Consider the following 26,725-nt stretch of genomic DNA (forward strand, 5'->3'; position numbering starts at 1 on the left):
TGAGCACTGGAAGCTAGCATGGCAGACAGAGGTATGAGCAGTTCCATCTGCAGTCTAGCAGCCCCTTCTGCTTTACAGAAGCAAGATCACCTGGAAGGAGAGTACCACCTTGGTGTGGCAGGCAATGAAGCTATAGCTAAGATCTGCCCTCCAGATGATGCATGATCCTCTTGCACAGAGGATGTCTCTCCAAGGGTGTGCACGCAAGAGGGAAGGACTAGGACTGTTTATAGCTGCTAATTTGATCATTAGAAATGTAGCTAGCTGGGTGGCAAGAGGATTGCTGAATATTTTGCCTGCTTGCTGTGAAGGTAGCTGATGTGTCACCAAGATAGGATTTTACAGTATACGGGGGGGGGGGAGGAGGAGAAGCTGGCTGTTATGATACATGTGGGTACCAATGACATAGGAAAATACAGGAGGGAGATTCTAGAAATCTAGGTATTAAAGACCAGAACCTCCAGGGTTGCATTCTCATAAATGCTTCCCATTCTGCTTACAGGTTGAGTGCCAGCACCAGTGCATGAAGGAGCTGATGGTACAAGGAAGAGGGTTTTAGATAGGTTAGAAAATAGGCCCTCCCTTCCTCAAAATGTTTCCTATTGGAGGAATGGGTTCCAGTTTAACCATGGTGGAACAGCTGCTGGCAATAACATTTAAGAAAGGGAGATAGCAGCTTTTAAAACGAAATTATGGGGTAAAACAGACTGACTCAGGCATACATGGGTTGGAGAAAGGAATCTAACGATGTCAGCAGAACAGGGAAGTTAGTGTAAGGAATCATAGGGATTCTCTATCAGAAGGATTAAACCAAAATTGCTGGCGAGATAGAGTGATTAGTAAACTCAAGTTTGGGCTTCCCCATGTGAGAGAAGCAAGTAAGTGGTGGGTTCATAGTCTTTCTAAAGCCCTGCCACCATCTCTGTGGATTCTTGGTTCAGTTTGTTTTTATTTTTTTATTATGAGTTATGCTGTTAGGGACAGCCACTGTCCGTGCAGTCTCCACTTATGATTATTTTTTCAGGGCAAAGGAGTTTGAGATTCGCCAACAAAGGCCTCGGTACAGACCTGGAGACAGTGCCTTAGCCCTATTTTTGGTCCAGAGTTTTGGAGAACTTTGTTACGTAAGAAGAAAGCTTTTCCACCCTTCCTTTCTCTCTTTTGGTTTCCATGTAGAGTAAGATTTTTTTTTGTCTGTGCAGAGAATCCCTAGATCCCAGGGACTCATTTTGGTTATTCAAAGGAAGAGGTGTCTTTCACCTAGAAAGAGCCTGAGGATGAAACGGTGTCATGGAGGATACATGGACTCCCCTCAGTTACTAGAGAAGAATTTGGGAAGCATTGTCAGAAGGCTTTGAATATGGTCTCAAGTGAAGAACATCTGGGCTAAGGGTGTAAGTGTCAGTCTGGTACTTTTAGAGGAGTGGAGAATAGAGAAGACTACAGAAATATGAGAAGTGAGATTTTTTACTCTTCATTCTGCTAAATAATTGGGACTAAAATTCTAACCATTCCACAATGGGAAGAATCTACAAGTAAAATTTGGATATTGAGGAGATGGTTTACACTTTCCTTAATCAAATTGGAAAGGCAAAGGAGAAATACATAATTGGCTTTCAAAAATTTTCTAAAGACTTTGGCTGGAAGAGTAAGGTCACACATTTATTAACTTTCGACATGTAAATAAGAAACAGACTATAAAGAGCAACAATCACTGCATTTTAACTGAGAAGTAAAGTTAAGTTGGAACCACTCACTTCCAGCATGATTATTACTGCTGTAGATTCTTGAAAATTATAAATGGGCTTGAAGGGGGAAGTGTAATAGCTAAAAATGCAAAAAGGCCTTAAAGTTAAGCTGCCCCTCCACAGGGAGCCCTGGACACTCATTCATTTGACAACCTGGTCAATAAAGCAAAGAAGTTTAGGAAAGGTTTGAAGAGAAATGGAAAATGGAGATTATTTTAATACCTCTGCATCGAACACTGTTACAACTGTACCTTGAGTATTTTTTGCAAGTCTGGTTGCCACACTGAAAAAAAATAAAAAGCAGAACTTAAAAAAAAAAGTACAGAGAAGAGCAACAAAACTGATAAAGCAGACAGAACGACTCTCCTTTGAAGAAAGGTTAAATAATTAGGGCTCTTTTTAGCTTGGAGAAGAAGAGTCTGAGAAAGGATGATGGCGATTGATAAAATTGAGTAGGGGGGCACAGGTAAATAGGGGATAGTTATTTACTCTTTTAGATAGTTTCACAAAGAATCCCCCTAGTCTTAGTACTAAGAGGTAGCAGATTTAAAACAAGCTGGAGAAAGGTCTCACTCATACAATCAAGCTATAGCATTTGTTGCTGAGGATGTGGTCAAAGCATTTAGTATAGCAGTGTTTGAAAGGGATTTGATAACGTCTATAAAATATTAACAGCTCTGTCCATTTGGGAAAGGCATGTCTCATCTTTGGGAGTAAGCAACAAGAAATAGATCTACTCCTAGGGATCTTCTGGGTCCTGGATTGGTCACTGCCAGACAGAATGCTAGGCTTGATGGACCTTTGGTGTGACTCAGCCTGATACATCTTATGTTTTATTATTCTAACTATTAGGATAGTGAAGTGCAGAAGCTCGTTCTCATGTCAAAGATTGATTAACTCAATTCTATGCTTTTGCTTCATTTACAACAACTATTGTGTCTCATGTACCACCCTGTAGGTTGTGCCCTAGTACTGCAGATCAATTCTCAGCTATGGGATCTTTAAGAGCTATGCACACTGCCTCCACAGCATCTCTAGTCCTGCCCAGCCCAAGGATCAGAGTCCTGGGCCAGGAATTCTAACCAAGGTCGAGTGCAGTGCACAGTACTACAACTTGAGACACTGGGCTGGCATATGTCCTTCTCTAGTCCTGATAAGACTGATCACAGCAGCACTTTTTTTTACTTAAATTCAAAATAGAGATAATAAGTAGGAGGATAATGTGACTTTTTGGGACTATAATCTCTTCATGGAAATTGAAATTTTAAAAAAGTTGAGATGAAAAAGAGGGGGGGGGGAGGGGTTGATTTTGTTTGTTCTAACCCCTGCATGGATGCAGTTTTTGCTAATTATGGTTTCATGCAAGAAAGTGGTGCTATCCATCACACACATTATAGAAGGTTTAAGGTCAAGGTTTTCTTGGGAGAAGGAACCTTTACTTCTAGAGCTCAAGCCATTATGGCAGCTGCCCAAGTCAAGAGTTAGCATGTTTAGGAACAGAATTAAGATTTTTATTTCCTATTTATCTTTATTTCTGCATATTGGATTTTTCGGTTGCACATAAAATAGGCTACATTTGGCCCAATCATGGCTTACTTCATACTAGTATATGAATTTTTTTGTGCTTATAGGCAAATATGTTAAGGTGCTTTATAGATAAAATTAAGTAGAACTATGCAGTTTTTATTTGCGAGGTGGCATGGCAAGAGTGTAGCAAATAGATATGTTAGCTTTTTTCTTTGGGATGATCCATACTACTTTCAGTCTTCCCCTTTTCTACCAACTGGACAGCACAGAGTAGACTCTTCTTTAGAATGTGGTTCTTTACCACCTTGAGAATCAAGGCACTGATGTCTTCAACATATTGCTCTCGTTCAGTGGCAGGGCAGTATTTTGCCTCATAATAGTGAGTGATAAAGAAGGTGCAGAGGGCCTTGACATCATCTTCCTGCAGCCCCAGCTTCTCCAGCACTGCCTCCCAGACCTGACTGATCTCCTCACTGTTGCTTTTGTGCTTCAAGATGGAGGCAAGAGTGGGAAGATGTCCTGCCATGCCTGGTAGCTTCTGTATCACCTGTGAGTGCAAGCAGCTGAGTAGGTCAGTGGCATAGCTGTAGAAAACATTTAGTTCCATTGTAGTGAATCTGGAAGGGAAATAGAAACAGACAAATATTAAGAGTATGTCATATATAACAATAAGACCGACTGGATGACTTCAACACTTCATTTTCAAAAATCAAGAAGAACCTTGTGATCCACAAACACTGGACTCCTTGAAACCCCATCTCCTAAATGATCTCGTCTCACTTCAACAAAACAAAGTGCTTTTTCAATAGCTGTCCCGTTTTTATGGAACTCTCTTCCAATTGACTTAAGACTTGAATCTTCTTTACAAACTTTTAAAAAAAAGAATTAAAAACTTTTCTCTTTTTAAAAGCTTTTGCAACATGTTAAGAGTTATTTCCTAAATTCAATTTAATTATTTCTCTATTTTCCTTCTATATCTGTTAATTTTCTCTCTTAACCCATTCAATGTTTTTCCTATTATAATATGTTAACCGATGTGATGACTATTGTTGAATGTCGGTATACAAAAAACAAATAAATAAATAAATCTCTTATAGGCTCTTTTCCCCCCCACTGGCATGTAACATTGAGGGGAAGATATAATAGAGCTCTGTGTAAATGATAAGCTATTAACCAGAAGTTCATTTGGGAAAAAAAAAATCATAGTTCCTGGGCTGTCATTTGTTTGATGAGGTAAACATCAATGCATCCATAATTTGTGCAGTCATCAGCTTCATTCACAGCTACTTATAGCAGATGCAGCCACAGCAGATCAGCAATATTTTTCCTCTCCTGCTCATAGCATTTCTGACAGAAGAAAACCTGGCAGAAAAGATGCCAAAGGCATTGAATGGGATACTCTCCTTATCCAGAAAATTCTATTTGGAAAGGCCTCATTCCCAGCCTTTCTGGATAAATGGTGCTCTGTTGGGTCAGTTTGAAACTGAATGGATTAAAACAAAAAGGATAAAGTTTATTTCATACATTGACCAGTTTCTTCAGTTCCATCTAAACTTAGCTAACTGGAGTAATGAATTTGGCTGCTATCACTTATTCCAAATTTTAATTTTCTTTATTTAAGACCACCGGTGTTAAAAAGTACTAAAGTATTGAATTGCCTGCTCTCCTCTGATTATAGCTAGATTGATCCTGCAGTACAACACTAACTTAAGTAGAACAGTGAAGAAACACACAGTCGACTAAATTATGTCTAGCCCTGAATACTTAATTCTCTTCTCCCCTCGGAGAGGGTGACCACTATTTGGAAGCATTGGAGAAATGCTGGGAAAAGTGCAATACCAAATGAACACAAAACCCTTATTCCTTCTGATTCTGTGCTCTCTTAAAAACAATGAAGAAACAAAAAACCTTCAAGTCTTATATTTAATACTCCTATGAGGTAAAAAAGTGTTTATCCTGCAAAAGTTAATACAGGATATGTATGAACTTTTTTCTAAGGGAGGAATCCTACAGAAGTCAGCTGCTGGCTTTTTCTTGTAATCTTCTGCCCCCAAACTTTATTCAGAACACATTTTTATGCATTTCAGGTTGGGCAGGTTTACAAAAACTTGATATTGGCAAAAATATACAAATAGTAACAGCTAACAAAGTTTTATTTAGAAATTGACTTGCTTCTAACTATAATAAAGGGGAAGTTACCTTACACCTGCATCTGGTATACAAATTGAACTCCAGCTCTGCCCCTCTCTCTCTCAGGCCGATACAGTACAGTGCGCTCCAACAGAGTTCTTGGACGCGTGTTTTCCCTTACCCCTTATTCAGTAAGGGGAGGAAAACGCGCGTCCAACCCGCGTGGGATATAGAAAGTAAAATGTGCAGCCAAGCCAGCCAGCAGGGGAGGAGGGAGGATGCCCCAGAGGCACTGCAAGGCTGCCATTCTCCTCTTGTTTTGCCAGTAGTAGCCTGTGAATCAGGGTTCACAGGATGGGAGGAAGAGAAACTGACCAAGGGGTGGGGAGAAAAAGCCAAGGAGAGTGAAGGGTTTGTGGGGGCACCAGGGTAAGTGAAGGAAAGAGGGCTAGTGATCAGGAGGATGAAAGTGAGTGAACTGGGGTAAGTGAGGGTGTGAACCAGGTAGAATCAGAGTGACTGAGTGGTTGGGGGGGGGGGGGGAAGAAGTGAAAGTGTTAGGGGAAGAGAAGGGAAAGGGGGACTAGGTTAATTCTACTACCACACATCTCATTATGCACTTCCTACACTTCACAATATTTCCCCATCCTTGGATGGGCTTTTACTACTAGTCTGATAATACATTTCTCAAAAGACAAACATGGAGTTTGTTGTAATAGAAGTGTAGGGGAAACCTCAGAATGGATACAAATTAGAGTATCCCTCACACCCAAAAAAGGTGACATTAACATTAGAAGTAAATGAAATTCTGGGGAAAAAGGGATTAGGCGGAGGTTGGTAAAAAAAAAAAAAAAAAAAAAAGTGTAATGAGAACAGAAAAAGCTATGCTTGAGAGACTAGGAAATAATTGGTGTAAAAACAGATAAAGGGTGGTGTGATGAATGCCAAGAGGCATCCTGAGATGGCCAACTCCAGTCCTCAAGCGCCACAAACAGGTTTGGTTTTCAGGACATCCACAACGAATATGTGCGAGAGATTTTTATGCACTGCTTTCCATTGGGGTAGATTTTCAAACCGCGCGAATTGGCGTACTTTTGCTGGCGCATCAGGCGCAAGCAAAAGTACGCGGGATTTTAGTAGATACGCGCGTAGCCGCTAAAATCCTGGACCGGCGCGCGCAAGGCTATCGATTCTGTATAGCCGGCACGCGCAAGGCTACCGATTCTGTATAGCCGGCGCGCGCCGAGCCGCACAGCCTACCCCTGTTCCCTCCGAGGCCGCTCCGATTTCGGAGCGGCCTCGGAGGGAACTTTCTTTTGCCCTCCCCTCACCTTCCCCTCCCTTCCCCTACCTAACCCACCCGGCCCTGTCTAAACCCCCCCTTACCTTTGTCGGGGGATTTACGCCTCCCGGAGGGAGACTTAAATCCCCGCGCGCCAGCAGGCCGCTAGCGCGCCGGGACGCAACCTGGGGGCAGGTACGGAGGGCGTGGCCACGCCCCAGGCCGTAACCACGCCCCTGGGCCCACCCCCAAAACGCCGCGCCGACCGGGCCCGCCCCCCGACACGCCCCCCTCGCCAAACCCCGGGACTTAAGCAAGTCCCGGGGTCTGCGCGTGCCGGTAGGCCTATTGAACATAGGCGCACTGGCGAGCAGGGCTCTGAAAATCCGCCCCATTGTGTGCAGGTCTCTCTCACGCATATTCATTGTGAATATCTTGAAAACCAGGGCTATTTGCAGCTGTTGAAGACTGGAATTGGCCACCCCTACCATATATGTTTTGGATCCTGTGTATTTATGGATCTGTGATGTTAGATTTAGGCATTTGCAAAACAGAAAATGTTGGTCAAATATATTAAACATTGTCAGTATTTAATATATCTAGTTGTATAAGACAGTTTATGGTGCTTCATGTTTATAAACAGATGTACATACAAAGAAAACAGATAGTTATCTTGTTTCTAAATTACCTGTCTTCCAGCACTGATGTCCACATTTCATCCTGGTTTGCCTGCCTTACAAGGGTCTCTCCATGAATCTCCAATCTCTCTGTCAGCTCCTCTGCTGCACATTGCAGCTCATTAAACTGTTCCTCCAGCATGTTCATCCTGTTCTCCAGCCTGCATGGCAAACAGATCTCATTAAAGAGGGCAATGGACATCCTATTTTACTGACCAACTCAAGAGGTCGATGTAATAAGGTGTGCTCACTATACTCCCAATGCAGCAAGTTTTGCATACAAAAAAAAAAATACACATATAGATTAGTGTCCTCTGTTTGAAAACCCTGGGGAGGTCATGGGGCATGCCCTAGGGCAGAACACTCCCAGTGAGCCCATGTGCCCAAGAGCTGATTGGGTCAAGGGCTACGTTTGTTTGTTGTGTATCTTAACTGCCTGTGTGAAGTAGATTGTAAGCTCTACGGAATAGAGACTGTCCATTATGGGTTTCCATAAAGCATCCAGACAGCTGGTATGTGCTATGCATATTGTGATACTATTACTAATAAAGAAGACAGTTGAAATATTTCTTTGGCACTTGGAATGTTGGGCTATTAGGTAAAGGAAAGTAGGTGTCCTTCCACTGTTTTATTAACAATGTACTGAAGATGTACCCGGTACATGCATACCAATTCACTGCAGTGCTGACCTGTAGCACCCCCTGCCATTCCAATACAAAGACTCATCCACATTTCTTTGCCACTGAATGCCAGTCCTCATCTGAAACTCCCCCTGCCATTCTGAGGCAAACACTCCCGACTCAGCTTTGCCAGTTTACCTCAGGATTGACCTACAGCATGCTTAACCATATTGATATTCTAACCCACACATACTGCTGCACCAATAGACCTCAGTCCTTATTTACCATTTAGATAGCAAGACCCCCTCCACACACACCACTGCTCTGCCAATGGACTTAATCCTATCCCGCAGCAATACCTGGACTCATACACACAGCTGTCAGACCTTGGCCTTTACTTGCAGCATTTCTATAGTTCTTGTATTTAACTTCCACAGTTTTGACAGTGCACCTCAGTGCAGACTGGCTGATATGTTTTCAGTGCAGTATGCACCTCTTTCCACAAAAGTTTGCAAAACAAACACAAGGAGATTTAGATAGGGATCCTGGCCAAGGGGACTTCTACTTCCCTATATCAGAGTAACATGGCTCTAAGACCTCTACTATACAGTATCCCATTTCTAAATAGAAATAACTGAGCCCCACCTTATATTCTCTTATGGTTCACAGGCCCAGATATAAGCATAAGCAACGTGGGCCACCATCTATCTAGGGCAGCAAATTTTGAAGGTGTAAAATACTCATGGTCTCACTTTAGAGCCATGCACTGTCATTACTTCATAGAAACATAGAAATGACGGCAGAAGACGACCAAATGGCCCATCCAGTCTGCCCAGGAAGCTTTCACACATTTTTTTTTCTCATACTTATCTGTTACTCTTGGCCCTCATTAGTAAACCGATATGATGTCCCCACTAATGGTAAGTCTTGGGGAGGGATCGGGATGGTGGGGAAGGATTGTATGTAATGTATTAAAATGAATTTAAATGCTTGGGGTGGGATTTTTTTAGCTTTGTTTTCCCGCGTCGTTTTTTGGGCCATTTCGGTTTTCCCTGTTTAGGTTTTTTTTGGTTTTCAAAAAAACTAAACTAGAAAAACCGAACTTTACCACGAAGTATCCGAGTCAAAAAACGACCCGGTAGAAAAAAAAACATCTCTAGCAATTACCCCTGTGACCACAGGTGTCTCCCCTCAGTCTCATCTTATAGCAAAAAGCACAAGCGAAACTAAAATAATAATAAAACATATGTAGACCCAACTCTGCAGTGTGGCGGGTGGGTTTCATGAGGACTAACATCCTGCTGTCCTGTGAGAACACCTGTTACAGGTAAGCAACATTTGCTTTCTCACATGAAAAGCAGGATGGTAGTCCTCACATATGGGTGAGTACCGAGCTGAGGATGCCTGAGAGTGCACCAAATGCACCCAAAGATGTGCAAAAGGCACGACGACGGGGGTGGAATTTGGTAAGAAGGGCATCCTGAAACCCTTAACGGGTTGGTGGAAGGATGTTGGGTAGTTAAACCGAAAAGATGAGTAGACGGACTGGCCAAACATGGAAGCATGCCAGCCAGTCTTATCTAAGCAATAATGGGCTGCGAAGGTATGGAGAGAGCTCCAGATCGCAGCCTTACAAATATGCACAAGCGGCACCAGCCGAAGGTGAGCTATTGAGGCTGGTACAGCCCTAACAGAGTGTGGTTACACACGGTGTTGTAGTGAAATGCCTGCTTGTTGGTAGGAAAGAGAGATACAGATCGTCAGTTAGGAGGAAAAGGTCTGTTTGCCCACTGGAACTTGCAGCTTGGCTTTAGCCACAGAAGGAAAGAGTTAGGTGTAATTCCTATGGAGTGTAGTGCAGTCTAGATAGAATGCAAGTGCCCTTTTAACAGTCCAAGGAGTGGAAAACCCTCTCGCTCTGGTGAGAGAGAGGTGTTGGGAAAAAGTGGGCAGAGTATATTCTGAGTAAGGTGAGATGCTGTGTCTACCTTAAGGATATGAAGTTGAATACGTAAGACCACTCGGTCACAGAGGAACGCAGGGTCGGGTGAGTATGTAACAAGGTGTGCAACTCACTGACCCTGTTGGCAGAAGTGATGACTACGAGGGAAAGAATTTCCCATGCCAGACTGTTAAGTGAGAGGAATGGCAAGGCTCGAACGGGGAACATATGAGTCTTGTAAGCACTACAAATATAGGCCCTATTCCATAACCAGTAAAAATAGAGGCGGCTTAATCAGTGGATAACCCATGGTAAGCTGACTCAGAAGGGGTTGAACCGTTAATCGGGTATCCCCACTCCCAAGTGGTACACCAATTGGAACAGAGGTGTACCCATGTGGAGGATGTCTGGGGAGCAGAATCCGAGGGAGTAAGAGAAAAGAGTGGTGTAGAAAAAAAGGGGGTAATACTCTTTTGTATGTGCCATGTGGTAAATCATGCCATTTTGAATGGTAAGATTTATGTGTGGAAGGTTTTTGTGACGCTACCAGTACCTGAGAACATCAGTGAGTCCATGATATGAGACTGACCTGTGAGAAGGCGAATTGGTTACTGGTGTGATAGATTGAGAAGTATGGGAAAGCATACTGGTCTCAGCCAGGTCATGGGTCTGAGAAACAGTGAACCCCGTCCCGGTGCAGCATACTAAGGGTGCCAGCTATGAGAGGCATCGAAAGACACATATAAGAGGCCTTTGTTGCAGCAAAAGCATCCATGGAACGCATTAGAGACATAGGGAGTAGAATCTGTCCACCGTATGGTTTGATTCAGACGCAGAGGGCAAGGTCTGTTGACCTTATCGCTAGAAGATTTTTCTTGCTACACATGTAGTCAGAGACCATCCGAGAGGATGGAAACCTATATGGAGAAGGTCTGCTAGTGCATTCAGTAAGTCTGTTAGATAAGTGGCCCGGGGATGCATGGAGTGAGCAAGGGCCAAGGGTAGAGCTGCGCAGCTTCCTAGCAGAGCAGCTAAGAGGTTGTGCGTGCTTGTGTGTTGGAAATACCACATTGTCACTATACTGTCTGTATGCACAAAGGTTTGTTGCAGAGGCAGTATTGTAAGGCATAAAGGCATAACTCATGGCTCGAAGCTCCAGGAAGTTGATGTGAAACTCTGCATGGAGCGGAATGGACGCATATTGGGTTGAGAAGATGTTAGTTCGAACTCTGCAACCCTGAGTAAATGCGAGCATGAGCAGGACCAGTCTATGTTTTGGTTCTAGATCTGCAATATGGATCAGGGACGAAAGCGGTTGAACAGCTTAGATCCACTGATAATTGAAATTTCACTGAATCTTACTCATAGCAAATCTGGACCTATGAGTAAAGTGCATGGTGAAAAAATCCCATGGCCCAGCAATGAAAGAATTGAGGTGCTGAGGTTATGTTGTATGTGTGCAGAGACATATAGAAATTTGTCAGAATGTCTGTGCGGTTGTTGGACAGGAAGTTCATTGTGACTGTGGTGCCCAGAAGTGTTCTATATGGGATTTATGGTAGTTAACAGCAATCCCAGATAGTAGATTTATAATGAGTCGTGAAGAAGATAGAGCTCCTTGCTTGGATTGACTGTTATGAAGCTGTCCATGCAAGGAAAAGCATTAATGATGTTTTACTCCGTAGAGAAAGAGCAGTCACTGCTAGTGATTTAATGAAATACCTAAGTTGCTGAAGCTGGAGCAACCGGCAGAGCTTGGGATTGTAATATTGTTGACTCACCATGAAGCACATAGAAAGATTAGAGGAGAGAGGCAACATACTTACTGTGGTACGGAAGCATGGTGACGAGAGACACCATTTTACCTGTCTCTTCTGAAGAAAGTTGATATTGCCGAGGTCCAGGATGGGCAGAGATTAACTACTTTTTGTTGAAAGAAAGAATAGTGAGATTAAAACTGCCCCCCCCCCCCCCACACACACACTTTGTAGCATCCGGGGGACTGTACCCTGAACCTTGGTACCAAGTGGGGTGGCCGCTCTGATATCCGGCAGGTTGAGAGACCAGGTGGTGTCCAACTGGCAGGGCTGATGTAATCTGGATATCATATAATCTCCCACGGGAGCGGGAGCGGTAAAAGTCTTACCCGCATTTCTGTGTTCTGTACAAGAAAACGTTGAGACCTGTCGCCAGGCTTTGAGGTGGATTTGCAATTGAGGCAGTGTTTGCTGGATCTTGTATTTAGCAGATCAGCGAATGTATCTGGGATTTCAGTCCTTAATTAGGAACCAGAAGCCAGAGTATTAATCAGTACAGAGTCCCGATGCTGACAACAGGAGGATGTCCTGATGCAATCCCAAATGATTGGTAGAGAGGTTCTCTTGGTATTGTGCCCGACATAGCTGGCAATAGCGATATGTGACACTAATACGGTTCTTGGAAGACAAGACGACCTAGAACCTTTCGAACCATATGGCCCGATTTAGAGAACAGGTCTCAATGGGATTGTCGCTGAAGTGGGATTAGAGTACTTACCATCCGTCGTGGATCGCAGAAGGACGAGCCGGTGAAGATCGATGGCTCCAAGGATTTCAGGAGGCATCGAGAGACAGCCTGAAGGACGTAAATGTCTGACTCTGTAACCTGGTATGATAGTGCAGGTACAGAGGAGACAGGCTGAGCGTGTCTGGCGCTACCACAGTAATTTGTGGAGGGTCAGAACCCTGCACCGGTGTCGGTGGGGAACACCTCGGGTACAGGCGAGCCATTATGACTCATGAACCCGGCCCTCTTTGCAGCGGCTCGATGTATCATGACGCCAGTGCAGAATTCCTCGGAACTCGGTCCGGTCATTCTGGAGCACCGAGGACTGCCAGCACTGTGTGGAATAGTGGCGGTGGCAGTAGCGATGTTGTTCAGCCTGGGCATTCTCCAGCACAGAGTAGGATAGCACAGATGTCTTGGATGGTGTCGGTGGTGGATGGTCACCGTGCCGGTGACAATGAGTGCCATGGTGCTCGGCCCGGTCTTTGCCCAGCACCGAGGTGATGCCATCGCTGTCTTGGATGGTGAATGATGGACTGTCAGCATGTCTGCACTGCTCCTGGCACTATGTAATGTCGTAGGCTGATACAGGGCTTTAGTTAAGAACCCAAAACATGGAGCACTGTGTTTAGGCGAGGGCATCGCGTGTAGGTGCTATGTCAGTATTGATGGTATCGATGGTGGCATAGAAGTGGCCTCGAGGGTATCATCAAAAATATAGATGAAAAAACGTCAATGGCCCGGGCAGAGCAATGATAACAGTGATGGAGACACTGATGGCATCGGCATCGATGGAAACGATGTGGCATCGAAGAATCAAATAGACATCGATGGCATCAGGAAATTGATACTGGTATCGACGGCCGCATCGATAGGAATGACGAGGACACCGATGGAAACGACGTGGGCTTCAACGGCATCGGTGGCATGGCCACTGGTATCAATGGCACCAACGACACCAAGGTATGTATTGATGGCATCAATGACAGGGATGGAAAAATCAGTGCCATGGATGAAAACATTGATGGCACTGAAAGAATCGATGCGGGGATCGATGGCATCAAAAAAGGCAGGACAGCCTGGATGGGGGGTACTGACGGTAGCAATGGGGGCATCAATTGCACGAAGGTACCGAGGTATGAATTCGACAGAGGCCCTGGTGGCAACGGTAACCGTGGAAGTCCCTATCCCACTAGCGCTAATAACCAGGCAGGTGGTCACAGGAGGACACTCACAGGCTATGTGGGGCTAACTGTGAAAACAAAGGGAGAGGGAAGGCTGCAATTTGGTTGGTAGGCCGGGGAAACAGACCGAAAAACAGGGCATAGTACTCACCGAGCATCAATTAAATGTACGTGAAGGGAGACCAGTGCAGGGAAAAAGTGTTTGTGAAGTAAAAGTTTAAGTGTTTCCATGAGGAAAAATTGTGAGAATTTCTCACAGAGCTCCTAACCATGCTTACTACAGAGCGGAAAAAAGAAGACTGAGGGGAGACACCTGTGGTCACAGGAATAATTGTAGGCTGAGCATGCTCAGTGCATTCAGTGTGCTAGTGTCAGTCAAAACTTTATAGAAACTTTGACAGAAAAGTTTTCCATAACAGGGCTCCGTCCACTGATGTCACCCATATGTGAGGACTACCATCCTGCTTGTCCTGTGAGAACAGTCTTTCCCCCCTGCCGTTGAAGCAGAGAGCAATGCTGGATATGCATTGAAAGTGAAGTATCAATCTTATTTGGTTTGGGGTAGTAACTGCCGCAACAAGCAAGCTACTCCCCCGCTTTTTTGTAAATGCAGATCTTTTTCCCCCATTTCCTCTTGCCGTTGAAGCATAGAGCAATGTTGGAGCCGCATTAACAGAGAGTATGTTTATTGAATAAGGGTATTAATCTCCAGGTAGTAGCTGTCATTCCCACAAGCCACCCCCTTGCCTCTTCTCTTCATTCACATTCTCTAGACTTTATGGATCCACAGTATTTATCTCACGCCCCATTGAAATCCTTCACAGTTTTGCTCTTCACCACTTCCTCCGGTAGGGCGTTCCAGGCACCTTTCACTGTGTTGTATCCTTGGAAAAGCCCTCTCTTCCATGCCATCATGGGGGACCCCTCTTCCCTATGGGGTAGAGATACAAACCAGCTATATATGACTGTTTCAGACCTTGATTCTGTTTCCAGGTTCCCCACTGTTGGCTGGCACCATGGGGCAGGTTCGGTTCCCCAGAGCCATACCTGCTGAACAAGAGAAGCTGGAGCTAGCAGCCAGAGGCAGAGAGAGATCAGAGCTTGAAATGAATGTTAGTAGAAAAATAATTCACTTTCTCCTTGTTGACCTAGCAGCAGTGCTCAGGTGAGAGCTTTTGGCCTGGATCAAATCTGCACACTTAGGAGGTCAGTGCAGCCCTGAGGAAAGGGGAGTGAGGAAGGTGCGATCAGTAGCCAGAAACCTGAGTGTGACTGGCACTCCAGAACTCTTGTAGAAATGGTGTTACGCCTGGATTTCTTCATTTACCCTGACCGGTGCACTCCAGTCAGTTGCAGAGGTGGAGAACTGGCTCAGGTGGCAGGCACACCCTATCCTGCCAGTTGGCAAAACAAAGCAAGGCCTGCACATAGCATTTCTCCCAGCTTTCCCTGTGGACAGATCACCTGAGATTAGCACAGCTGGTTGGCCTGTGATTTTTTTACAAATGCTTGCGGGGACAACCAGCAGAAATGCTGATCACTTCGTTGGCATGTGTGAGATGGTCCCTGCCAGTGTGTGGTGATTCTTGGATGTTGCATGGTGGTCTGGTGTCTTCTCCCCCCGATTTATGCAGGGCCTGAGAAGAGCTGCTATTGCCTGAAGCCCGAGAGAAGATAAGGTGAGGCTGAAGGGGGATGAGAGGGAAAGAGAGAGAGACTGAGGAGTGCTGAGAGGCTTCCCTCAGGCCCAGAACGATTACAAAGTGGAGAGATGGATATTGGGGGTGTAAGCGTGGTGGATGGGAGAGATGGAGTCTGGTGGGGAGGGCAGAGAGGAGAGGGAGAGGTGGAAGTGAGAAATTGAGAGGTGAGAGAGGGGCTGCAAAAGACAAAGGAGAGTTGGAGCACTACAAGTTGAAAATGTTTTAGGGTAGAGAAAGGAGAGATCAGATCACTGGGAAGAGGTGAAAGAAGGGTTGCTAGGAGTGGGAGAGAGAAGATGGGAAGGAGGCACCTGAAAGGAGAATAGGGGCATCAGGAGGAGGGGGAAGAAGGAAAAGAAGGGGCACTGGGAGGAAAAGTGAGAAAAGGAGCTCTAGGAATTGGGGAGGGAGGTGGCATTGAGAGGAGGGAGGGAAGGAACACTAGGAAAGACCTGGAGACAAAGGGCATTGGCAAGTGAGAAATCTTAGGACAGTGGGAGAAAGGGAACAATGAGAAGAGAAGAGGCAGGACCCTGGGAGGAGGAAGAAAGAGAGCACTGGGATGATGGGGCATGTGCTACTGTGGTACAGCCTCCCCCTCCAGCTCTGATTTCTGGGGGAGAAAATGCCCATTCCCCTTTCATACTCTCCGGTCCCAATCTATGAGCATCAATATGTTAAATCCAGCCCTGAAGGTTTATGCTCTCTCTCCCTCTAATTCACTGGTTTTGGAGGGTCTTTACCTCAGAATTCCACCCAGTGAGCCTCAGAATTCTGAGCTTTGTACACACCTTCTCTGGGAACTAGTTAGCTTTTTCTTGCCTTCTCCAACGATGGTAGAAAAAAGCTCAGCAGACTTTTCAATGTCTGTAAGGAGAGACTGCATGATGTGTCTAACTGGATTTTCCAGCCATGAAATTAGAATATAAACTGAAGCTGACACTGTGTGACATCATAGTCCTGTTGTGATCCACACAGCAACAGATCTTTCCTAGGGATCCCTAAAACTCCTAGTAATACATTAAAATTCTTTGCCTCAATAAGTGAGGTCATTGATGATAAAGTATGTAAAGTACATTTTTAATGATTTATTTTTGGGTACTCTGCATTTTTTCTTTTATTCCCAGGCACCACTTTAAGAGTGACACTAAGGAATTTTACCCAAAAAAGGTTTTCCCAGGATATCTGATAATAAAAACCAATTTAATAGCCATCAATATATTGCATGTTCTTCCACAGCCATCTAGCATATCCATGTTTGTCTCCCAAATTCCATAACACAAAGCAACACTTTTTATTGCCCTATTAATTGTCTAATATTTTCACATTAAGTTATATTTAAATCTATGTTCTAAGTCAGAGATGGTAGTGTCTTTGTTCTATGGAGTGCATTTATAATCTGTGCTGGTCAGGGGGTATGGGGACCTTTAGAGTAATACTAAGTTGCCCCTAGGTGGAGTGTTTCTAGGGTTTTGAAAGGTGTTTTCTCTGCTATAGAAAAAAAAGCCCTCAAGTCTGTTTCATGTCTCTATGAGCAACATACACAATACTAATATGGGCATACAGGACCTCACTCACATCCGCCCTCTTTCACAAATCAAGACCTCATAGACCAGAGTTTGGGTTAACAGGGCTGCAGCTTTATTAAACACCAGGGAGGCCCGAGCCTCACAAATAACATGCATAAAACGCCAAATGAGAAACTCCCTGACCGTCCGCCACATCCCCAGCAAGACAGTCGACACCAGCCATCCGGCTCGTCCCTCCAGCCCTTACACAGAGTTCAGACCCCCGCCTCCTCCCAGCAAGAAGCCAACACGGTGGACCCCCGCTACTAGCCAGCAAGGAGTCAGGCCAATGGACCCTGCCGCCTCCCAGCAAGGAGCCCGCACCCGACAACAGCCCCAGTTGTCAACCATCACAAATTTTAGCAGGCAACCATCATGACAATTAACAATTATAAACTGTAGCGGCTCGGGCCATCTGCCACAGACACGGGTAATTAAACCCGTGACCCCCCAAAGATGCGGTCCTGATTACTGCGGAAAGAAAACCTCCAAAGCCTCCTGAATCGAATTGAGGAAACGATCCATGCCAATAAAAGACAGATGGACCCTATCCTTGCCAAACAGCCCCTTGACCTTGCCCCAAGACCACTCATACCTGATGTGTCTGCCCCCCCAAGTGCGCCAGCCAGGAACCTATCTGCTGGTTAGCCTTGGCCCTACTCCGCTGCCAGATCACCCTCTCCGATTCAGCAGGCCTTAAAATGATCTCTGACCAAAAAAGAACTGTGGTAGGCAACAGGATAGACACCAACATCAAGTCCTTCCGGACCATGCTGATGAACTGCCTCCCTGACAGCGTTCCCCAATCATTACCCCCCAGATGTATCACCACCGCTTGCGGCTGCTCCAGCTGCTCACAACCTCGCCGCAAGCAGGCAATCAACTCGTCCCACACCATTCCCCGCCACCCCAACCAATGCACCCTCACTGCCCTGCGCTGCAAGTCCAAATGGGGCCCATAGGGTCGTCCACACGCATGTTTATGAGCCCAGTGAATGTATGAATGCCTGATGATCCAAATGGACTTCCCAGCATGCTCTGCACCTGCAAAGAAACCAAAGTTAAGCACTGCTCATATTTGCTTAGGCCCGGGACTGATGTAACCCTCGTACGCATCTGATCGCCATCTGCCAATCCTTTGGATCACACTCTCTTGACAACCCAGCCGTTGCCACCGAAGTCACCACCACAATCCTGAAGGAGTGGGTTCCAAAACACCGAATATCCAGCCCCATGGCTGTCAACGCTAAACGAAGGACCATCTCAAACTGGTACTTCGTCAAGGGTCGCATGCCCACATGTACCAGAAAATGGGACAATCCCGAAACATGATACTGACAATAGTGCGCCGCGTTAGCAACCGGACAAGAACACAAGCCAGGAACAGACTGCAGCACTACCAACATACCCTTGCCTTGCTGATCAGTCTTGGACCACAGAATGCATATCGTAACAGATTTGCTAGTAACCACCACGTGTTTGGCCAGGATCCCGGGGCATTCCACACTGGAAGCAGACTGTGCAACAAGCTCGCTGACCCTGAACGCCCCGAAAAAAGCAAAAACAAATGCCGTCCAAAACACCGTTTCATAGTGCAAAGAGCAAATACTCGGCAGCGAGTTCCAGAGCAACAAAATATTGTGCGTGATTGGCAGGCGCCTGTCCACGCCCCTCCCCACTTCTCTAGCCCAACCGGCTAACAGTCTCCTGACCAAGAACCTCCCCATTGGAAAACCCCACCCATGGGCATGCATGAAGAAAGAAAACCCGAAAAGCTGCTTACTTACCGCTGCCTTTGAGCAACCTGCCTTCCTTCTAGGAAAAGTAAAAAGTCATGGGATAGGTGGAGATGTCCTTTCGTGGATTGCAAACTGGCTAAAAGACAGGAAACAGAGAGTAGGATTAAATGGACAATTTTCTCAGTGGAAGGGAGTGGACAGTGGAGTGCCTCAGGGATCTGTATTGGGACCCTTACTTTTCAATATATTTATAAATGATCTGGAAAGAAATACGACGAGTGAGATAATCAAATTTGCAGATGACACAAAATTGTTCAGAGTAGTTAAAGCACAAGCAGATTGTGATAAATTGCAGGAAGACCTTGTGAGGCTGGAAAATTGGGCATCCAAGTGGCAGATGAAATTTAATGTGGATAAGTGCAAGGTAATGCATATAGGGAAAAATAACCCATGCTATAATTACACAATGTTAGGTTCCATATTAGGTGCTACAACCCAAGAAAGATCTAGGTGTCATAGTGGATAACACATTGAAATCGTCGGTTCAGTGTGCTGCGGCAGTCAAAAAAGCAAACAGAATGTTGGGAATTATTAGAAAGGGAATGGTGAATAAAACTGAAAATGTAATAATGCCTCTGTATCGCTCCATGGTGAGACCGCACCTTGAATACTGTGTACAGTTCTGGTCGCCGCATCTCAAAAAAGATATAATTGCGATGGAGAAGGTACAGAGAAGGGCTACCAAAATGATAAGGGGAATGGAACAGCTTCCCTACGAGGAAAGACTAAAGAGGTTAGGACTTTTCAGCTTGGAGAAGAGATGACTGAGGGGGGATATGATAGAGGTGTTTAAAATCATGAGAGGTCTAGAACGGGTAGATGTGAATCTGTTATTTACTCTTTCGGATAGTAGAAAGACTAGGGGGCACTCCATGAAGTTAGCATGGGGCACATTTAAAACTAATCGGAGAAAGTTCTTTTTTACTCAACGCACAATTAAACTCTGGAATTTGTTACCAGGGGATGTGGTCAGTGCAGTTAGTATAGCTGTGTTTAAAAAAGGATTGGATAAGTTGTTGGAGGAGAAGTCCATTACCTGCTATTAAGTTCACTTAGAGAATAGCTACTGCCATTAGCAATGGTTACATGGAATAGACTTAGTTTTTGGGTACTTGCCAGGTTCCTATGACCTGGATTGGCCACTGTTGGAAACAGGATGCTGGGCTTGATGGACCCTTGGTCTGACCCAGTATGGCATTTTCTTATGTTCTTCTTAATAAAACGCAAAAGCAAAACGTCCGAACCAGGACCCCCCACCCACCCTGCTGAAGACAAGAATTCTACCACCTTACGGGCTCCGCCCACGTAACAGGACCACGTGGAGAGGGCTAATGATGCCCGCAGCAGTTTCCAGGCTTCGGGGAACCAAACCGCCAGAGGAAAGATGGCACCGAAGTTCCACAGGGTTCCGCATTCAGGACCAGCTCTCGGAACAAGTCCCACTTAAAATGAGAGAGTCGGCCATGCCATTAGCAACGCCTGGCACGTGCCGAGCCCATATGGTCACATTCAATGACATACACTGCATCACCAGCTCCCTCAACAATTCAGATACCAAGAGGCACCTCGCTGCCCTCTTGTTGATCACTTCCACAATGCCCATGCTGTCACACCAAAACACGACCCTCTTACCCCGCAACTTTGGACACCAGATGTATAAGGCCACCACAATCGGAAACAATTCCAAAAACGTGATGTTCTTCGTGACCCCAGATACCACCACTCTTCCGGCCAACCCGCTGTACACCATGATCCCTGAAAATAAGCCCCAAACCCCACTGCCCCAGCAGCGTCCGTGAACAAGTCCAGGTCATGATTGGACATGGGATCAGATTGCCAAAATGCCGACCCGTTAAATTCAACCAAGAACCTGTCCCAAACACGCAAATCCTTACGAAGCGGCGCAGTCACCCGGACCCTGTGATGCCGCCTCCGGACCCCGGACATGGCAAACGACAACTTCCACAGAAAGACCCGACCCATGGGGATCACCCAGCATGCAAAATTAAGACTGCCCACCAATGATTGCAACTTCAGCAGAGACAGTTTCGACCGATCCAAGCCTTCTGCACCAAGTCCCGCAACCGATGCACCTTGTCTGTTGGTAAACGTGACAACATTGCTACCAAATCTAACTCAATCCCCAGGAACACCAACTTCAAACACGGACCTTCCGTCTTACCAGACTCCAATGGAATTCCAAATTCGCCAGCAGATTCCCGCAATCGCCCACATCTACTTTGCAGATGAACAAAAAGTCATCCAAATAGTGCACAATGTTCTTTGACCCCGAAAGGCTCCCCACTACCCAGTGTATGAACGAACTAAAGGCCTCAAAATACACGCACGCAATAGAACAACCCATCGGCATGCACTTATCAAAATAAAATGCCTGTTTGAATCGAAAACCCAGCAGGCGGAAACTCCCCGGATGCACCAGTAACAACCAAAATGCTGATTATGTCTGCCTTGACCATCAAAGCACCTGGACCACAGCGCTTGACCATGCACACGGCCGAATCAAAGGAGACATAACAAACACAACACAGCTCCTTGGGGTGCAATCATTCACTGAACCTCCATCTGGGAACAGGAGGTTATGGATCAGCCGGTACTTACCCGGCTCCCATTTTGGAACTACCACCAATGGGGACCACACCATATCTGGCAGCGGAGGAGTTGCAAACAGACCAGCAATCTGACCCAAATCGATCTTGGACTGCAGCTTGTCACCCACCACCTGGAGTAACCGCTTCACCGATGGACAATTTACCCCACCCCCCACTGGACCCGGGCTCGAACATGGAATAGAAAAACCCACCATAAACCCCTCTGTCAGCAACAAAGCCGCCCCTCCCACCAGGTAAGTCTGCAACCAAGGAAGAAACGCACCAATCCTGATAGGAGTAGCTGCCTTAACTGAAACTTCACTTATCCAGTCCTTTGGGACCGGGGGCCACCCCTGTTCCATCCCCCTGATGCAACGAGAGGCGGGGTGTCCCGCTCAACAAGTGGCACATGCATGCCAAAACTTGCAGTCGAGGAAGATACACGAAGATCTATTGAATCTCCAGCAGACATCACTAACCCCTGGCCCTGACTTGCCCGCGCCACTCGCGGGGAGCCCCTGCCGAAAAGGCCGACTAGGCCCGCTCCCCTGCGAGGCCGCAGATCCAAGACCGCTGACATCTGCGTCAACCAAAGCCCCACGTACTGGGTACCCCAGGACATGAACTTATTTTCCTCCATGCGGTCCCGAAAACACTCGTCATAGTTCAACCACGACCATCCTTCGTACGTCTTGCTTGCCACCAGGATCGTGTCCGCATATGCTAGCAAGGGCCTATACTGCATCGGGTCCTGATGCCCGATGACGCTGGCTAAGCGCAAAAAGGAACGTATCCAATTGTGGACGTTCCAAGCCACCTTCATCTGGGTTCCAGGAAAACGGTCACTCTTCTTACGCTTCTTCTCTCGTCTCCTCCCTCTGCGTCCCTTCAACAACTGAAAAATATCAATGAACCTCTGTCGATGGATCTTCTTCCGAAGGGATCGTGGCACCTCCTCCCATAGCTCAGTTAAGGCAACCAAAGCCGGTGTATTCCTGTCAGCCTCCTTGCTCTTGGCACCCAGAACCACCGACACCACCGAGTCAGAGGAGGACGGCGATGAGGAAGTAGACTCCGATGAACTGGACCGTGCACGCTTCCTTTTGGACTCTATCTTCTTGTGCTCTGCTGAACTTACCTTGGCATCCGGAGCCTCCATGTCCCCCGCTTCCCCTACACCCTGGTCCGGCACATCGCCCCTGTCCGCTCCCCCCACCTCCATTCCCATGCAGAGAACTCCCAACTCCCCCCTGTCCTCGGCCCTAGGAAACAAGACAAACTCACCCTGCGGGGGCCTCACCGCCACCAACAATCCGGGAACCTCTACTCGAGCCGCTGGCACCCCCAGCTCTGCCGTGGCCACCGCATTCCTCCACTCCTGATGCTATGTGCCTGGCTCCTCCCAAGATCCCGCCGCCCACTAAGCTTGGGGGGAGACAAAACCAGACGTAGAAGGAGGCACCACCACCCCAGAAGAATAGCCCGTCATCCCGGCCACTCCCCCCCCCCCCCCAAGGTTTCAGATGAACTCCAGACCCAGCCCCAGCCCCCCCCCATCCAGGCCCACCCCAGTCACCCGCAACAGGACCCTCCGCATCCTGCCCACAAATGTCCTGACCCCGCGACCGGACCGAGTATAGACGCGGGTCCTCACTCCCACCCACTGAAGGACACCTTCCCGGGGCTGGGGAGCTCGAGCCAACTCCAGGCAAGGCCCGAGGAAGTCAAACAGCCTCTCCCCATCTGTGCCCCCCCCCCCCCGTTAACTCCCCACGCCCAGCTGCCGAAGCCTCATGAGCCGGGGCATACAACCCCCCTTGTAACATAGGAGGAGACCCACTGCTGAAGCCCCATGGAGGAACGCTCCCCGACCATCCCCTCTGACTCACCTGCCGCAACCCCCCCCCCCCCCCCCCACGATGGCCCCGCCAAGAAAATCACCTCCGGGCCCGCCCCCACTCCTGAGCCCAGCTCCACGAGATCAGAGGACCTCGCTGCGCCATCCGCAAAGGGCAAAACGCCACCCCCACTCCTCCACCGGCCCCCTCCCCTGCTGACAACACGCCTCCATGCCCTGCTCCCCCATGACTAACTAGACCCATCTCGCAGGTGCCTAGCGTCACCCCCCTACCTCCCTCCTCACATGCACACCAGGAACGAGAGGCCTGCGGCCCCCTCCCCCTCACCGCACCCCTTGCCGGCACGGGAAATGCTGGGACATCTCGCCCCTCGGCCCCCCTCCCTCCGCCACTGAGGCAGACATCGCAGAGGACCTAGACTGCCCTCCCAGACCTCCCTGAACCTCAGCAGCCCAAATAACACTCACCCGCTCAGCTCCGGGCCCTGAAACATCCCGCACCAGAGCTGGCTCCGCTCCAGTCACCTCACCAGCATCTCCGGGAACCCACGCTACTTCCTCTGACTCCATCTGCATCAAACGCACGAATGCTTGCAGCAAACCGCCGCGTCTCCGCTGCTCAAGCCTGCGCTCCGCCTCCTACAAGGCCTCCGCACCATCGCCTATGCCGACAAACCCGCAGGGACCAGAAGAACAGCCGGCTGCCCAGACGCCAAAGAGCGACTGAGCCGGCAAGCCTCGCTCGCGCTCCCACCTCCCGCTGCTGACCTCGTGCTGGCTGCCCAATCCTGGCCAGCCAGCACATCCCCAGCTCATCAGGGCTGTCTAAGCCCGAAGCCCAGCTGCGTGCACATCATGCCTCGCCTCCTCCCCCCGCACCGCCTTCGCGCCGCTCCTGACCCACCGCTGAACCCCTGGCCGAACCCCCCCCCCCCCCCGGGGCCCATATTACCGTGGCCAACCGGACACTAGGTCCGGTCAACCTTCCATGATTTATGGTATAGAATTCCTGATGTGTAATGTTAACCACATCTTCATTGCCCCTATCCATTCAATTTTTAAATATTCCTTTCTTACCTGGACTTGTATTTACTAGGATGTTTGTTTATAGAAGTCATCTGAAGCATCACATGTTTACATAAGGCCTGATTTTGTTGCAAACATACAATAAGTTCAGTTCCCTTTTACAAATTTTCCATTAACTATATTCCTTGCCATCAGTCTTTTTAACACGTTATGTTATTGTTTAAAATTGCTAAAGTATTTGGACTGTAGGTTTTGCTTTATTATGCTGAAATAGTACATCCTCTGCTAAACTTACCTCAAGACAGTTGTAACAGTTATCACAAATTGTGGACATAAAAAGGAAAGGGTTTTTTTTGGTGGGGTTTTTTTGTTTTTTTTAAATTGTGGAAAGAGGCCAGCCAGGGAAAAGATTACTACTTTTAGAAAATTCATCCAAAGTGTAGAGAGCGCTCACATACAGTAAGTAATTAAAATAGTTACATAAATTTTCAAAAATTCTAAAAGTTTTTAAGAGTGACAAGTCAAAAAATTTATTTATTTATTTATTTTTACTGCTTGTAAGTAAGGGGAGGTACATGTGGTAAGTGCTTTAGTCATAGCACTATCTGATCTTCTGGGATTGTCTGTTAAGGAGGGGTAACTGGTCTTCTCTTTTTTTGGGGTACATGCTATAAACAGTTTACATGGGAGAAGCAGAGTTGCAGTTATCCCCATTGCTGGAAGGAGACTGGACTAATGCTGAGCTTTGAATGTTACATTCCAGTACATTATTTGCATTCGCTGCTTTTTTTCATTTGACATCAGCACTACAGATACTAAAATGCATTAGAATGGGGCATCAAGAAGCTACGATCAGCCTAAAGTCTTCCTCCAGAACCTGGGTCATTTGGCAACTTAAGCATAAGGTTATACTTTCAAACTTATGTTTTTAGATAGTCTCTCAAAACCAAACCAAATTATTCAAGTTAAAGAATAAAGAACTCATTAGAATGGAATCCCATATGTATCAGTCACCCTGGTGAATTAGAAGCTTTGTCAAAAACCAGTCCTGAAAGCCCCTTTATCCAGAAAACAACAAGCTTATTGGACCCTTCCCTCCCCTAAACTTCCTCTCTCAAAGAATAACAAAAACAGTACCAAAGCCATTACCGGCCTCCAGGCAATAATAAATACATCACCCCCCGCCCCCCAAGAAGCTTATCAGCAATGAGCCCAACACAGTCTTTTCCCACCAGAAGAAAATCTCAGATCCAATCCCCATGTACTTCCCAGACTTTTTTCTTGCATGCAGTGCTGATGAATGACCTGTTTAGTGACTGGCTTAGCAAGCGCAGAGATATGGACTCTTTGGTCATCCTTTCCTCACGTTCCTGATTAAGAATCAAAATAAGAAGACATTAAATATCAATGAAAATTAAAACAGGTTTGACTCCTCCGTTCCTTCAAGCTCTGTACTCTAGAATCATAGCCTAGTTCTGCCAGAATGGTCATACTACACCAAATGCTTTTTATAGCTAGTAGAAGCTAAGCAAGTTTTTAAACTCACAGATACCTAGATAAAGAAACAAACTTCAGCATACACGTCAGAATACAGTGGTATAGAATTCCTTTTCTTGATACAGAATACAATAGCTACATCCTTAAGAATCATTGTTTTGTCCACTTATATATAAGGATTATAAAAGAGAAAAAAATACAGGTGGCTGCAAATTAAGGCTCATGGTGCTGTAGCCTAGTTGAACTACAGAGCCAAAAAAGAGAATTTTTTTTTGCTGATGTTGAAAAGGAGAAGAGCAGAAAATTTAGGACTTCTCACATAACTGCTCTTAGCTAATCAGTATCAAGGAAACAAAATAATGATATATATATATAAATTTTCTGCTCTCCTTTTCAACATCAACAATACAAAATTCTCTTTTTGGCTCTGTAGGTCAACTAGGCTACAGTACCATGAGCCCTAATTTGCAGCCACCTGTATTTTTTTCCTCTTTTATAATCCTTATCCCTTACACCAAAGTCAAGACATTGTAGCAACAGCCTTTGACCAGGGGCCCCAGATTGTGGCTCTCTCCAGAGCTCAGTATGCATACAGCCTGAATTCTCCCAGTGGGCAATGGCTGAGAATGTCTCAGCCATAAGAGTATGAACACTGGCTCCACAGCAGTCACAATCTTGGCCAGCTATGATAACCAGAATATCTGACCTCAGACTTGAACCCAGACCCTCTGTAAGATAATACACAGCATTGCCCCTGAGTTGGTCCAACAATACAAAATTCTAATGTATATTAACCAGCAGGATTGCTGAATGCACATAGACTAACTTCTGAGATAGTAGATATTATACCTCTTTAATTAATGATGTTTCATTCATTTCTGACAAATCCATAATAGCACAACCAGAACTTAGAAACTCTGCCATCAGGCGGAGAAGACCAGAAATAGAATCAAATGTGCTACACCTTTCCCAAAGAGCAAAGGATAGTATTAGATGAGTTACTGAAATAGA

General features: G+C 46.4%; 1 protein-coding gene across 3 annotated transcripts; it reads right to left on the reverse strand.

Annotated features, from left to right (window-relative positions):
• Positions 1–1,641: 1,641 nt before the first annotated feature.
• On the reverse strand, positions 1,642–26,725 carry SMCO1 (single-pass membrane protein with coiled-coil domains 1). 3 transcript variants are annotated; one of them, XM_029616581.1, is made up of 4 exons: positions 26,564–26,725; positions 25,487–25,587; positions 7,376–7,525; positions 1,642–3,892 (listed from the first exon to the last, which is right to left on the reverse strand). In XM_029616581.1, exons 1-4 carry the CDS (start codon positions 26,636–26,638, stop codon positions 3,475–3,477), a joined length of 744 nt encoding a protein of 247 aa, XP_029472441.1. In that variant the 5' UTR covers positions 26,639–26,725; the 3' UTR covers positions 1,642–3,474. The 3 variants fall into 3 exon arrangements, with proteins under 3 accessions (XP_029472441.1, XP_029472442.1, XP_029472443.1); XM_029616582.1 differs by having other exon boundaries at positions 25,523–25,587; positions 26,564–26,722; XM_029616583.1 differs by lacking the exons at positions 25,487–25,587; positions 26,564–26,725 and adding an exon at positions 16,149–16,265.

This window comes from Rhinatrema bivittatum, chromosome 9 (genome assembly GCF_901001135.1).
Source record: "Rhinatrema bivittatum chromosome 9, aRhiBiv1.1, whole genome shotgun sequence".
Taxonomy (NCBI): domain Eukaryota; kingdom Metazoa; phylum Chordata; class Amphibia; order Gymnophiona; family Rhinatrematidae; genus Rhinatrema; species Rhinatrema bivittatum.

Coding starts and splice junctions, on each gene's coding strand:
- SMCO1 (XM_029616581.1), bottom strand. CDS start 26,638: ATGGCAGAGTTTCTAAGTTCTGGTTGTGCTATTATGGATTTGTCAGAA. Junction 25,588..26,563: donor AAACATCATTAATTAAAGAG/GTATAATATCTA, acceptor ATTCTTAATCAG/GAACGTGAGGAAAGGATGAC. Junction 3,893..7,375: donor ACATCAGTGCTGGAAGACAG/GTAATTTAGAAA, acceptor TTTCCCTTCCAG/ATTCACTACAATGGAACTAA.